The sequence below is a fragment of the Agelaius tricolor genome, unplaced genomic scaffold, assembly GCF_023055355.1.
Source record: "Agelaius tricolor isolate 1412-34295 unplaced genomic scaffold, bAgeTri1.0.p SCAF_5, whole genome shotgun sequence".
In the NCBI taxonomy this organism is placed as follows: Eukaryota; Metazoa; Chordata; class Aves; order Passeriformes; family Icteridae; genus Agelaius; species Agelaius tricolor.
In genome coordinates, this window is record NW_027269265.1 from 32511028 (window position 1) to 32526472 (window position 15445).

General features: G+C 36.0%; 1 protein-coding gene across 7 annotated transcripts in view; it reads left to right on the plus strand.

Moving 5' to 3' along the window:
- The window catches only part of EIF2AK4 (eukaryotic translation initiation factor 2 alpha kinase 4), a 38605-nt gene that overhangs the window by 21475 nt on the left and 1685 nt on the right, over positions 1 to 15445 (plus strand). For 2 of the 7 annotated variants that reach the window (XM_071427057.1, XM_071427055.1), the window contains 16 exons: positions 1176 to 1297; positions 1705 to 1754; positions 1838 to 2006; positions 2503 to 2619; positions 3033 to 3098; positions 3626 to 3796; positions 4400 to 4534; positions 4632 to 4739; positions 5490 to 5618; positions 6955 to 7041; positions 8318 to 8430; positions 9938 to 9996; positions 11063 to 11154; positions 13136 to 13204; positions 13825 to 13869; positions 14941 to 15065. In XM_071427057.1, the coding sequence (XP_071283158.1) occupies positions 1176 to 1297; positions 1705 to 1754; positions 1838 to 2006; positions 2503 to 2619; positions 3033 to 3098; positions 3626 to 3796; positions 4400 to 4534; positions 4632 to 4739; positions 5490 to 5618; positions 6955 to 7041; positions 8318 to 8430; positions 9938 to 9996; positions 11063 to 11154; positions 13136 to 13204; positions 13825 to 13869; positions 14941 to 15065 (1657 nt within the window). Of the gene's footprint in view, positions 1 to 1175; positions 1298 to 1704; positions 1755 to 1837; positions 2007 to 2502; positions 2620 to 3032; positions 3099 to 3625; positions 3797 to 4399; positions 4535 to 4631; positions 4740 to 5489; positions 5619 to 6954; positions 7042 to 8317; positions 8431 to 9937; positions 9997 to 11062; positions 11155 to 13135; positions 13205 to 13824; positions 13870 to 14940; positions 15066 to 15445 lie in introns of those variants that run through there. The other 5 variants (XM_071427056.1, XR_011679209.1, XR_011679211.1 and 2 more) reach the window with 5 other exon arrangements.

A 15445-nucleotide genomic window follows, 5' to 3' on the forward strand; every position in this document is an offset into this window, starting at 1 on the left:
TGTATTCTTGGAAATGCTTTGCTGTTCAGGAACTTCCTGAGCTGAAGCTGATACCATGATATTTGATAGTCTCTCTTTTTCCTTTCCAGGAATCTATCCAGTCATTATTAATAGTATTCGCTTAAAATTATTTTTTGAGAAGGAAATTTATACAGCCACTGTCTCACTTGGAATGTTATAAATTTTGTTGTCTTACAGGTGTTCATGATACTATTTTATATAAAAATACTGAATTTTGAAATGGAAACTTTGCATTTTCCAAGTAAATCATAATCTGATTAAGCATGATCAAAATTTTGCAATACAAAAGAGTGAGAAGCTGCGAAATACAAAGTCAAGGATGGGTTTACCTCTCCCATTGCTCCTTAAAGCTTGACAGATTTGGGAAATTTTAAGGACTGAAATGTTTTCATGCTTTTGGAAAAAAATGGGAATTTGATATTTATTTCTTTCCATTAGATTGTGTCTGACATCTGTAATGGCTAGAAGAATTTCTTTCTGTCTGGGGCACTTCTTTTCTCGTTTAAAAGTTAATGTTGAGTTAAAATCTAATTGAGTTAATCTTAAATAAATTTTCTAGTGATTCTCAATCAAATATTAAAACAGGAAACAATTTTTCAGTAATAAGTGGTATTATTAATATTTAGGTTTCAGTGAAGATTGGATTCATGCAGATAGATGGTTGCAAAATGTAGCCAGGAAAAGAAAGGTATTCATGAGGTTTTAAAAATGAAACACAAACACTTCTAGTATGTTTTTGAGACAGAGGATGCAACATGTCTGAACAAAATTTGTTCTATATGGAAATGTCTCTAGACCAAAGCAGTACTTGTTACTGGTAACTGCAGAGTTTCTCATCTGTTTCATATGCCTGCTTTTGTGAAAGGTGGTGTTTAAAGAGGGAGGGCAAGGTAAAGATTCTGCTGGGCTGTGGAATTGGCAGTTCTCTCTTCTGTGGCCTCCCTGCTGAGCCCAAGAAGCATGCAACATAGGCATGAAACAAAATTTTACATTCTTTCTTTAAATATGGAAGAGGAAAGTCCATTAAGGACATTTAGTGTAATTTTTTCACTTATAGATTGACGTAATTATGCCCTGCAAGGGTGTTCATGAATTTGTAAAAAGCAGGTGTTCTTCTGAAATGAGAGATAATAGTGTTTTCTGGTTTTGTGCAGGAGCCATCAAGCTGCATACTCCACTGCTGATGCCCAGAAATAAGAAACTATATGAGCATAATGAAGCTTCATATTTCATGGATCACAGTGGGATGCTGGTAATGCTTCCTTATGACCTCAGAGTAAGTAGCATCATCTCTGCAGGCAAAGCTTCAGAGGGTTTGGAGGGTGCTGTGGTAGAATTTGGTTTAAGCTTACATTTCTTTTGGCTGCTGAAGTAGTGTATCTTTCAATGTCTGTTCTTGTTCTCCTGGGTTCTGTACTCCTCCTCTTGACAGCTGGAGCCCTGACCACATTTTGAAGAAATAGCATTTGTTTGTTTGTTTTTTTAACATAGGTGAAAATAATGTTTTCATTTAAAACTTGCAGCAGGATGGTTAGATTAATACTACTTGGCTATGTCAGGTGTTTTAGGTATTACACTTGGGAGAGTACAAGTGTAACTACACAGTATAATTCATCTCTAGTTGCAGAGCTCAGTCAAACCAACTGTTTGGTTTCAACAATTTTCATGTATTTTGTTTTTCAGATTCCTTTTGCAAGATTTGTAGCTAGAAATAACATATCAAACTTGAAAAGGTAAGAGATGTAGGGGTGACACTTTGCACTGATTTGACAGTGACTTCTGAAGAGGCTGATTCATTGTTCAATGTTTCCTTTAGATACTGTATAGAGCGAGTTTTCAGACCTCGGAAGTTAGACCGCTGTCATCCCAAAGAACTCCTAGAATGTGCATTTGACATCATTACATCTACTGGAAATAGCTTTTTGCCTATAGCAGAAACAATTTATGCAATTTCAGAAATCATTCAAGAATTTTCAGTGCTACAGGTAGATTCTCTATAATCAGCCTCTTTCCTCTCTTTTCCACCCAAAATTTTAATTTAACTCAATAATAAGTTTGATGTGTTGTAAAAGGATACTTCCTTTAACTTTAAGCTGTACAGAACTATTTTCACATTTAATCTATAGTCACTTACAGAACACTGTCATAAAAGATGTGTTTCCTAGGTAAACTTAAAATGAAGCATAGGTTTATGTGCAAAGGAAAGAACTGAATCCTTTATGGTACCATTGAAATAATGTCTTTCTTCTGTCAGACAAGTGATTACTGTAGAATGGGACAAGACTTGCCATGCTTTAGTTAAAGATGAAAGGTAAGGTAGTGAAAGAAGTGGTTTGAAGTTAATTTTGACCTATTATTATTATTAAATGTATAGGAAGCCTCTTTGTTTTGTGGGGGTTGGGTTTTTTTTAAGAAAACAGAATGCAAGTAAAACTTGGCTTTTTCATTCTTTCTTCCTTTTTTTTATTTATGCTTTGCTAGGAAAGAAATTACAGTATTTATCTGAACCACACTGCCTTACTGAAAGCTATACTTTTGCACTGTGGGATACCAGAGGACAAACTCAATCAAGTCTACATCATTCTCTATGATGCTGTGGTAAGGCATTAGTTATTAACCTATCCTCTGTAATCATCTCTGTAGAATATTCTATTTTGTGGGGCTGTCTCTAAAAATGAATAACAGCCCATTGCCAGCCTAAACAGGAGTATACTCTTGATACATAAAAAGGTTGGCTTTGGGCTGTAAATGTAGATTAATTACTTTCTTGTTACTTCTGGATTGGGATGGTTTAAGATGATTCTTGAATGTGTATTAATGAGAGAATTATTCACCTGTCTAATCAAGAACTGACAGGCTAGTCAATAAAAACATTTAAAAATTAAATTAAAAATGTATTTTAATAGGTCTTTTATACTTTATAAGCACAGAATATAAGTGAAATTAATTTGAATAATTACAGTAATGCATTAAACACAATCAAATGTTGATTTAATCTGTTTTTCTTGTAGACTGAAAAGCTAACTAAAAGAGAAGTAGAAGCCAAGTTCTGTAATCTTTCTCTCACATCATCTAGTGTAAGTGATCTTAATTCAGTGCTAATTTCCCTGTAATTTGCCATAAGTCAGAAATATTTTATTTTCTTTGTAATTTAATCAACCAGAGGAAGAAAAATAACCTGTTACGTGTGCTGTTCAGGTCAATCCCTTTGCAAGTGGTCTGACTTTGTTCTCTGTTCTCTCTGAAAGTCAGTATTGCAGCTTGGTTCTCTAGACATGTGGAAACTAATAAAGGGTAAATGGAATACTACAGAGAGGTATTTAATAAAGAAAACTGAGAGGAACTTTTAAAAAAACTTCTCTGCAAACATTGAATGTGCGTAGAGTTGAAGGTAACTTCTGGGTAGTCAGAGACTTGTGTCTGCCTATTATTTTCCTCAACTCTACTATGTAAAAACAGCCTGCTAGCCAAAACAAACAAAAAAGGCACATGTCTTACTCCCATAATTAGAAAGTCAGATATTTTTCTTGTTTTCAGATGGGACCTATTATGAATGTTGTATGTGTTGCTATGTATGCTTGTAATTTTATTTTTTTGTTTTTAGCTTTCTCGACTCTATAAATTCATTGAGCAGAAGGGAGAAGCAAGTAATGTATTTCCCTTTCTAAACACAATGATAAAACAAAAGCCAAGTGTCACTCAGCTGTTGAAGCATGGCATGAAGGATTTAGAGGAAATCATTGGTCTGTTAAAGCAACTGGGAATAAAACTTCAGGTTTGTAAAATGCTCTGCTAATAAATTAATGGAATTACAGGGCTGCTGTGCATTGTAATATGCCAAGAAATAAAGATATTTTAGAACAGAAAAAGCATGTGCAAGTGTCTTGATGGCAAATAATACTGAATTGATACTTCTTCCTTTTTTTTCCCCTTTTTTTTCCCCTTTTTTTTTTCTTTATTAAAGATGCATTTTAAAAATAAGACCTCTTCTAGTCAGAAGGCTCTGGCTTAACTTTTCTAATGACACTCAAACTTTTTTCCTTTCTCCACCCAAGACTGAAGGCATTACTTAGAGCATAAAAGAGGGGATTTAATAAATTTTGAAACAAACTGTAAATATTTTAAAAAGACAGAAATCTAATGACTACTAAAGGCCTCCACCTTCCTTGAAGCTTGCTGTTTGGGTTTTGTGCTACAGGTTTCTTGAGATGCTGTAAGAATAAAGCACCTTTAATTTCCTTATTTTTCACTGTATTTTAAATTTTTGGAGATAAGGAATGTTTCCATAGATCTTCCTTATGTGAAAGCAATGTTTTAAATCCATGCTGCTAACAGGAAATTAAATATATATGTGCACATATTTGTTTTTATTTTACAGATCTCTATAAATCTGGGACTAGTTTACAAAATACAGCAGCACAATGGTATTATCTTTCAGTTTATAGCATACATCAAAAGAAGACAAAGAACTGTGCCTGAAATTCTTGCTGCAGGAGGCAGATATGATCATCTGGTATGTGCTTATCTCTTCTAGTAAGTTTTGATTTTTTTTAACCCATTTTGCCAAGATAACTAACTGGTCTTCCATTCTGTTTTTTTCTTGTCTTGAGATTCCACAGTTTAGAGGGCCACAGACAGTGGGACCAGTTCCTTCAGCTGTTGGAGTCAGCATAGCTATAGATAAAATAACTGCTGCTGTTTCCAGTGTGGAGGATTCTGTAAGTCTTTTTTGGGAAGTGGGGAATTTGTTTACTTCTGACAGTTCGATAACCTAATTGTAGCTAGAGATGGACAAAAAATAAGATGTTCAGATATGTTCCAAAATAATACTGTACTGAAATAGAAGGCAGACATCAAGATGACCTGTGTTCTTTTGTGTTTCTCTACATAGAACTATTTATTAAATGAGAATTAAGGGAAGACAGGATCTTCAGGCTTACACCATTTTATTTTTAATTTAATGAGATGTTTTTCTCAGACTGTGTATTCTTTCAGATGGAAGAGTACAACTGTAGATATTTAGTGTTATTTTTCCTCTACTACCTCTCCCTTTATCGAAGTATAGAAGATAGACATGGAAAGAAACTTCAAGAATATTGACTACTTTGTACAGTGTCACACATCATCACTTGGTTGTGAAATGTGTATTTTATTCTCTTTTCTCTATAAGAATAAATTAACCTTGGCAAGGATAGTGGGAAGGAAGGAACAGAGTAGGCAGGGATACTTGGCAGGTTAGGCTGTGGAGGTGCTTTGCATCGAAGATTGAGCTTCAGGGACTTTCAGACAGACTTAGGTGGCTTGTAGCTCTCAAAACAGGTGGATCCAATCCCTTTTTTGCTTTTTAGGGTGATGCATTTTGGCAAATGTTGGAATATTTGTCCATCTTTGTAACCTTAGCTACCTTATGGAGGGGGAAAGGTGGTCTTGTGACTAATATTGTCTCCTTGATTTTACTTTCCCTTCAGGTTTCTGTCAGCTCGTGTGACCTGCTGGTTGTAAGTGTTGGTCAGATGTCAATGGGTAGAGCTATCAACATTGTTCAGAAATTCTGGACTGCAGGAATTCCAGCTGAAATAATGTATGACTGGTCCCAGGTAGAATTTTTTATCTCCATGTGTTAACTGTATTATTGTTCTCCAATTTAGTGCAGACTGAAACCATACTTTTTTGGGGTATTTTTCTGTTTTTATTGAGGTGGAGGCTCATAATACTGAGCATGTAGGGTGCTATTCAGATACAGTAATGTCAAGAAAGTCTCAATGGCTTTGCAGCATTCCTCCAGAGTATTTAAAAGTGTGAAGAAGGATCCCTCCTATTAATAAATTTAATACTTAATAGGGGGTACATCAAGAACAGAACAGTAGCATCAACTTTTAAATAGCCAGATGGCCAAAGACACTCGGGTACAGAGGGAATATTGACATTGTTTTACTGTTAGAAATCCAGTTTAGCAAACTGAGCTACTAGATGGGTCCCCATGTAGTCCTTGAAGAGATGTGTAGTAGGAGGGGAAGAGAGAGTGGCAAGCTGAGCTGGGCCCATTTATGTCCAGCTGAAAGCAAACAGAGCTGTAGCCAGCACTGCTTCACTGGAATGTAGTGAGCTACATGGCAACACTGAAGTCCCTTTTAGAGGTGATGGCACTTACTTAAGGATTCTGAGTCTGCTTCACCTTCAAGTGTCCCAGTTTGTGACTAACAAGAGAGAGACTGCAGTTGCCCATTGCACATCATGTGCTGCAGGGCAGGAAGCTTTGAGCTCATTCAGTTTGCCTGACTTTTTTGTAATTATTTTGCCATAAAATTTCCAATCATTTCAGTCCCTTGGGACTAAAAATTCTAGATTATATACTTTTCCTATGATCACGTAGGCTGGAGTTTCTTGGTTTGGGGTTGTTTGTTTTGTTTGTTTGTTTGATCCATAAGGAATGACTGTTTGATCAGTTCTTGCCTCTGTCTAATGCTGTCCTGCAAGCAGTGCTGAGTGAGTCAGCATAGCCTTGGTTTTACAGGAAGCCAGCTGGAGTCAGCTTTAGTGGCAGACCTCCGGCCACGCAGGACTGAAAGCTGCAGGCAGCAGGGTGGTGTCTGTCTGCCTGATGCTACACTGCACATTTTTAGTTACTTGAACTCTGCACTTCTAGTCTAGGTAGCCCTTCTGTGTGGGAACCTGGGCTGCAGGACCTAGGCATTGTCTCTATCCAAGCATAGACTTTGATTTCAATTTTAGCAAGCCTTGGGTGGATAAATACATGCATAATGAAGTTTCATCTGCTCAAGTTGTTAATAAAGCTTTTCTCTCTCTGAAGTTGTGTGACTGTTGTATATCAAGTTATTTTATTAAAGACAGGAGACTGATTGATTACTTAATTGGTCATTTTATAAGATATCAAATTAATGTCCCGTTCCCCTTCTTTTGTTCTCACTTTAGTCCCAGGAAGAACTGCAGGAATACTGCAGGTGCTCTGGGATTACATATGTGGCTCTGGTGTCAGAGAAAGAAGGAAGTCATGTGAAGGTAAGCATGGGACCAGGGGATGCTTTATAGTGTTTCAGATTTATACTCTGTTCTACTTTTTTTTTAAGGTCATTAATACAATGTAAATTATACTTAAATAAGTGGAGTTGAGGTAAATACAGTTTTGGTTGTTAAGTCATAGAAATGTTTTTCTGAACAATTTCAACATTTTAAACGTTTTTTATCCCTGTATAACACTGTTATTCACAGACCTCCTTCCCTCTAGGAAAGTCCAAAAACTATTGCAAACATTGCTTGACAGTGCCATCGATGGTTTAGCATGGAAAAAGGTTTCTCTTGTCTCTGACTTTCTTAAATCTACAAAATGAATTTGTTGACTTAACAATCTTTGCAGTTGGTTTCTTTTCATGTTACAAAATAAATACAACTCAAACGTAAATCTAAAAAAATCAGTGTAGTTCCAACAGTCAGTCAGAACCACACTCTTCACCTCTATAAACTCAGATTAGGATGCAAAGACTGGACTTTATCTCAATATGAATGTACTCTGTTCTTCTGTACTCTTGCAGCCTGTGGTTCTGGTATCTTTGGTTTTCTGAAGTTAAAAGTTTTAAAATATTCTGGATCATTAGAGAAAAGATCATTATTTTTTGAACAAAGATTCATTTTTTGACTGAAAAAATACTAACCATTTGACAGCATATGGCACGAACAGCCAATGTGCCTTTCTAAAACATTTTTCTTATTCACTCTGTTACTGTAACAGCAATAATTGCAAGAATAAGTAAACCTTGGTGATGACACAGTGATATTTCAAAGTCCTCTACAAGCCTATTGTAGAGTGTTCTTTTAAATATGGCTTTATTGAAGCAAAACCAATAAAGGAGATGTTAATGAGGTGAATGGTGTTGTTGCTGATTAACCTCTTGCCAATAAAGATGGTGCAGATTCCTAAGTTTTGAATGTTTGAGTTAACTCTTGCAAATTGAAAGGCAAGTTTTATTCTAATATAATTATTTGAATAAAAATATTAATAATATGATACTTAAAATTATAAACCATTGTTTAGAACTTAATTATCACATTAGATGCAGGGAGCCAACCTTGCTTTGGGAATGCAGAATAAATCAGTAATTGGCAGAAAAAAATCTGATCAAAGATTTAATTGGCAGTGATTGACTGGTAATAATAGCTTCCTACCTGACTCTTTCACCTTTAATGGGTGAAACAGTTTGGTTTTGATTAAGTTTGATAAGTTTATTTGTATGCCATTTTAAGAATCAACAATCTTAAGACCCATTGAACTACATCATAGGTGAAATCCTTTGAGAAAGACAGGCAGACAGAGAAAAGGATTTTGGAGTCTGACTTAGTAGATCACCTGATCCAGAAACTGAAATTGAAAATTGGTGACGAAAGATGCAGTAGGTAAGCGGTATAATGTGTCAATAATGTGGATAGTCTAAATCAGAAGTGAATATATGTTTGTATATGCTGAGTTAAACCTTAATTTTACTTGGTAAAGAAATTGCTGAATTTCTTTTGAGGGGAAAAGAAAGCAAAAGGTTTTGTTACAGAATTGTATTGAGATTAAGAAAGAAACTGATTTCCCTAGCTGCTGCTACATTCGCACATCCATAGTGCTTCATAAATTAAAAGGTCACACAGTTACCCCAAAGCTGCTAGAACAGCAGTACTTTTTGTCTGGCAGTCTGCAAGTTCCTGTTACTGAGCAGAAGTCCATTACATTTGTGTACTGTGTAATCAAAGAATTAAAGCAGCAAATCCCTTTCATTCTGAAACAGTATTGGTATGATGAAATGAAGGTGTAACTCTTGCACTTCTGTATGCTCTGATGGCACAAGTGAAAGTAACACCTGACAAAGACTTGAGGTACACAGGAAAACCCCTTCATCCTGGCTTCATTGAAATTACTATTTACAGTCACCAGTGGAAGTTAGTACAGAAATGACAGGACTAGTTAGTAGAGAAATGAACTGCTCAAGCACTGCAGCTGTCACTTACACACATAGCCCCCTGTAAGTCTGTAATTATACATGCATCCAGATATATTTGTATGTATGCACTGACAGCAGGAATAGACATGCATTAGTCACACAAAGTAGAATCTTAACAGATTTGCCATCCAGTTTTTCTGACTAGGCTTAACAATAAAGGAAATCATTAAGCTTGGAAATACTGAAATCAAGCATAGTTTATACAAGCAGTTGATGTTTCCTGCTATTCACCTCTCATTCTCCTTTTTCGGGCCTCAGCCATTCTTAGTATTTTATTTTGCAACTAACCTGATCCTCAGGTGCTTTGTGACAGATCTACTAGAAGCTGTGAAAGAAAATCATTCTTTCAAAAAGTTACCTTATTTCTAAATCCTGAAAGCAGAATAGAAAAACCCTTGCATGGTACCACTAAACAGAGAAATGCAATAGCTGATTGTAATAGCCCTGGGAAATTTCTCTTTTAATGAATTTCTGAATGTGGAAAGTAAAGGTATCCAAACTAACTATTGAAGACTTCTTTGAATATGTGTGCTCTTAAGTATAAATACAACTTTTATACTTTAGTATTATGTCACAGAAACCTGTGAGAAGCAGATTAAATTAATAATTCAGAGAGAATACTCTAACAATATGTTTTTGTGTTAGGCTATAAATCACTCTTGTATGATAGGGAGGATGTTTTTTGTATCCATAGGGAGCATTGCTTCTAGACCTGATTTTAAATGTAATTTTGTATGGTTTCTTGACAGTTCCTGAATAAATTGATTCATGAATAATAAATGTGTGCTGGGGACTATCTGCAGACTTCTTTATCTGTTGGAATTAAGTTTAACTATCTATGATAATCTGAAACTACTGTCTTATTACAGTATTTCTTTATAATTGTATCTTCCTTAACTGTCTTTGTTTATTTTTAGAGAAACCGCAGATAATCTTTCAATACCAAATCAAAAAGGATCATTTACTAATATTTCAGGTATTTAATATCTAGTTACAGAACATACAAACTAACTGTTCCTCTTTCTGCTCAAAAACTGGTTTTTAGGAGAATAGTACCAAAGGCAAAATAAGAAAATGTTTTATAGCAGAGCTCTGATTAGAGGCACTGCCTCCTAATCTCAGATATTGTTCCAACTGATTTTAAACAGACTTTTTCTCCAAACTAAGTGCTCAGACCAATGGGCAGAATATTCTCCATACAAGCATTCATTGATGCAGTAATCGAAGAGGCTGGGAAAGCCAAAATTCGCCAAATTTCCTAGCTGAGGAGAAATTTAAGTGTCATCTTGATGAAAAATAACTTGATCTGTGATTGTTAAAATATTGAGACCAAATGAAAATGCTTTTCCCTTTCTAGCTGTGGATATGCATTCCTTATTCTGATAAGTTTGTAACTAAAGAATAATATTAAGTGCTTACTTTGTGGCTAAAGTTTGGCATTTTTGCATCTTGTTTTATTGAGCACTGATACAGTGTGTGATGGTGGTGATTCTTCAAGAAACACTTCACACAGACACACTTTGGCATAATAGGGAGGGAAAGAGGCCATGTTTAACTTGGCGGGTTGGTTGTGTGTGTGTGTGTGACTACCAGAAGTGGAAATTTGGATTTCAAAATAAGCCATTTCAAATGGTAATTTTTGTTATTTGGAGAAGCTGGTGTTTATTGTTCATTTTGTCAGTGATTCTGTTATGGGACTGAGCATTAAGCAGTCACCTCATTCTTGTAATGGCTTTTTTTGATATTAGGTGCTCTGCATTCCTTTGTGAAATTACGAAAGTCATTTGGAACCTTTTCTTAGTTTCAGGGAAGAGTGATGTAAAATACCAAATTTCTTAGTCTTAACAACCAGTCCATCAAAGTCGTGAGTGTTTGAGAATTTATGTGCACATCTCATTGTCCTGTCAGATTTTGGAGGTTTTCAGCAGTTTTTTAATCCCTGTACTACAATGATTTTAGCATAGTATTTGTGTATTTTCTGTTTCTTGATACTTGTTGTATAAAGAAATACTATGAACTAAAATGATGTGTTTGCATTTCAGGTGTGTTTGAATCACATGGGACAGTGCCTAACGTTAGTGTTATAGCCCCTGAAAAATTGTCTTCCAGTGCCAGGCGGCGTCAAGAAATTCAGGTACACACACATCAAATAAGTATTCAGAAGTGATCCTTAGAAGTTAAGGAATGGTATAATTCATACTTCATTATCACCTAACTTAAACAAATTCATCCTGTTTGTTCTTTATTCATAAATTAGACTAGGAACAACACAGGTGGTTGAAGGCAAATACCACTCTTTCTAACAGTTTGGATTTTAGGGATTATCTGTGACATCAGCTATCATTGTGCATGCATACTAAAATTCTTTTCTAGGAGCTGTTGGTTCTGGAACTTCCCTTTTGTTTTTCTTCCTCCCTAAATGCTGAAGTGTGTTAAAGGTTGTCATGGTTTAACCCCAGCCAGCAGCCAAGGCCCATGCAGCCACTCACTCACTCCCACACCAGTGGGATCAGGGAGAGAATCAGAGGGATAAAAGCCAGAAAACTCCTGAGTTGAGACAAAGAGAGTTTAATAAGGGAAAGCAAAAGCTGTGCACACCAGCAAAGCAAAACAAGGAATGAATTCAGTGCTTCCCATGGGCCAGCAGGTGTTCAGCCATCCCCAGGAGAGCAGGGCCCCATCACCTGTAATGGTGAATGGGAAGACAAACACCATCGCTCCAAATGTCCCCCCTTCTTTCTTCTTCCCCCAACTTTATATACTGAGCATGATGTCACATGGTCTGGAATGTCCCTTTGGTCAGCTGGGGTCACCTGCCCTGGCTGTGTCACCTCCCAACCTCCCATGCACCCCCAGCTTCCCCACCAGCGTGGCTGTACGAAAAGGAGAAAGAGGCCTTGGCTCTGTTATCAAACAAGTCATATTGTTTTAAAAGAAGTAGTCTGTGCAGCTGTGGGGGAAGATGTTGGAAAATTCCTGTAACTTTAGTACAATAGTGTTTGATCCCTACATCTGTGGCTAATAGTCTTGCCATCTATTGCTTCCTTACTTATCTTTATCAGTGATTAACTCCTCAGCAATAACAAAACCATCTGTTATCAATCCTGTGTTCAGCAAAAATCCAAAACATAGCCCCATAACTGCCACTGTGAAAAAAGCTAACTCTGCCCCAGACAAAACCAGCACAAAGGTGCAAGGTCATCATACTTTTAATTTGTAGTATGTTTGTAAAAGGTACTTCATGCATTTTATTTCATTAAGTTGTCTCAAACTAAAGGCCTAAGAAAAAATTGTGGATTAAAAAAAAAAAAACACAAAAAAACCCAAACCAAAACAATAACAAAAAACCCTACAGCCTGCCTAAAACTTGATACTATAGTAGTGTAGAAAACATTCAGTGATGCTAGAAACAAATGTCAGAATTTTCTTGTTTAGCATTATTAGCCTCAAGATATTTAGAGTACATGGTAAAACAGAACTGTCATTTTATCCCCTTTTCAGTCCAAACTTGGATGTGCAACAAAAAAAATCTCCCCAGTTAGTAGTTCTCAGAACCCAAATAAAGAAATGGATGTTACTCTCTGAGCTAAACAGACTTATTGTTTTCAGGTTTTGAATATGTAAAAGCAACTACGTTTTTAAAGTGCTACCTTTGCAGGACCCCTAGCTTGCTCTGATAAAAGGTGTTACAAGGCATGACCCTTATTTTGGTTTGGCTTTCAAAAGCCATCCTCCTTCTTTAGCTGGAGGTGATTCACTGCATCCAGTCACAGGTTCTCATGTTCCTTTGAAGGTTATCTAACACCCAGAAACAGAGGGCAGTTTTCACTAGTTACACAAGCATCCATGTTGTTCTGTCTGCTTTAGAACCAGTATTGTCAAGTGTGTACCACTGAGTCAAGAGTGTCTCAGCTCCAGTCTCCTTCCTCTCTGCTCATCAAGGATTATTGTGAAATTTTTACTGAAAATCATATTAAATATTTGTTTCAATATGATGTAGTTCTGCATCTTGTTAGAAGCAGCCTATTTTGTTCTCACCTATGCAGTATGAAATCAGTGTTCCCAACCTGTCTCACAAGCTGTATATTTTACTTTTGCCCATCTTTTGTTCCCAGGTACAAACAAGACTTCAGACATTCATTTCTAGCCTGCAACAAAAAACAAGTGAGATTGAGATTTTAGCAGTAAGTATTTGGCAGAAGCCTGAACTAATTCTGAATCCTTACTTGCAGTGGATGGTGCCGTTCCTATCTGGAACAAACCACTGCTAATTACCTCACCTTAGTGATAACCAAATGAGTCAAACTTCAGGTTAAGTAAGACCCCTGGTCTGTTTCTCTGATACTTGAAAAGTGTCTCAAATTGTGTGTATGGGACAGCTGCATGGAATAAAATATAACAAGCATTTAAGCATGTAAGCTCTTAAGCTGTAATACACCAACTATTGTGGTAGATGTAATAACTTGTTCCTGCTAGATTTGCACTTCCATTTAAGCAAACATAGCTCTTGTTTGTATATGGCTTTTAGACTTCACTGACCATGTCACAAAGGACTTTGAAATGGTGTATGCTTTTCAGGAAACATAACTGCCTGTTGGCCTGCACCTATGTGCAACTTTCCATAATGGAATCTGTCAAGAATGGTTAAAAAGGTTTTAATCATTTTAAACTAAGTTTCCCATTTTAGCAGCATGAATGCTTCTCTGGAAATCAAAAGATCTGGCTCCCTTCAGTATAGCTCATCTCTAGTTGGCAAACTGATAAGAGAGAATGGTTAAGTATTGATTTCTTGATATTTTTACAGGTTGATCTGCCAAAAGCAACTGTGATACACTTCTTATCATTAGAGGTAAGCAATTAAGTAATGTTAGAACTCTAACTGAACACAATAGATTATAAATTCTGTTCCCAATGAAGTGAATTGTAAAATTCACCCATTCTAGATTTTTCTTTCAAGTTTGAATTAGGTTTAAAAAAGATTTTTTTACCCAGGAAGCTTGACCAAGAAAAACTTTTTGTGAAATGTCCAAGTTACACAAGACAACATTAGAAAGTCCTAATCCAAAGCTCTGATGTTTTTTCCCCCAAGAATAGTTATCTAAAATTAAATCTTAACTGCTCTTTTTCAGAAACCAATAAGCATTAATAGCAGTTTCAACAAAGGTGTTCCTTGAAGCCCTTAATGAAGGAGAACCCAAAATACAGAGGCAATTGTTTCACGTACAGTAGCTGAAACATCCCTTAGTGAAGCCAAGATATAAAAGGGTTGTTTATTATATTGACACCTTTAGCAACTCAGGAGCTGGTCATTGGTGCATGAAAGATGACAACACCAAAGACAAAGCTTTCTTCTTTTCTCCAATGACAGCACTAGCTTGAGAGAGATGGATGCCTCTCCACCCTCTAAAAACACAAACTCAAGAATGGCATCCTACTGGAAGTGCATTTATTACTTTCATACCTTTTATCTGCTTCTCTGAAGCAGTGCTGGTCTGGTAACCAAAACCCAGTGAAACATTTCAAAACATTTTCAAAATACTTTGTTCATTCAGTCTGTATGAATCATGGAGGTAGTTTATCACCTTTTACTTAAAAAAATGTTAAATACATATGCACATGATCAGCTTACATCATTCCCTTTTAATCACCATTATATCACAGTTACTGTATTCTCTCCAGCACTGCCAAGCTGACACAGCCCTTTTCATTGCTTGTGCTGAAATGTGTTAAGAAACTGATCACTAAATTAATTTTTTTAGGAATTAAGTTGCACATGTTGTTGACATTTATCATGTTTGAAAGCTGTTTAATTAGAGTATTGACATTACACAGTATTCAGAAGGCTGCATCCTACTGGGAGAAGTATTTCCTTCACAAAAGTAGGAGAGTAGCATAGTTCCCTGTCAATTTTTTTCCTTAGCTTGATGGAGATAGACAAGCCTTTGATGCTACTGTGAGACAACTGATGTCACGATGGCCCAAGCAGAGATCTTCATATTTACAAGCAATTTGTGATGAAATTTACAGTCTCAAAATGGAAAAGAGGTAAATTTGTTAAAACTCCTATGGGTACATAAACTAGATTTTTTCCATTTTTTTTTTATATTCAAACTAGAAGATAAGCTGCTCCTAACTTGTCTTTCACTTTCCCCTCTCTCTGAGGCAAAAAGAAATACTCAGGAAATGTGTATAGTTCCTTCAAAAGTATAGGACTGGTCACTAACCCTCAGTTACAGATAAAATATAAGTTCTTCATTTTTCTAAGTCTTTTCAAGAAGCTCTAGGATATATTGCCACTTTTATCTCACTTGCTTTGTTAATAGAAATGAATAGCAGGCATTTATGCACAGTCAGGTATCCTGCTATATATAGTACATATACTTCTGTATATGTAAATATAGACGTATGTATAATATATACATCTA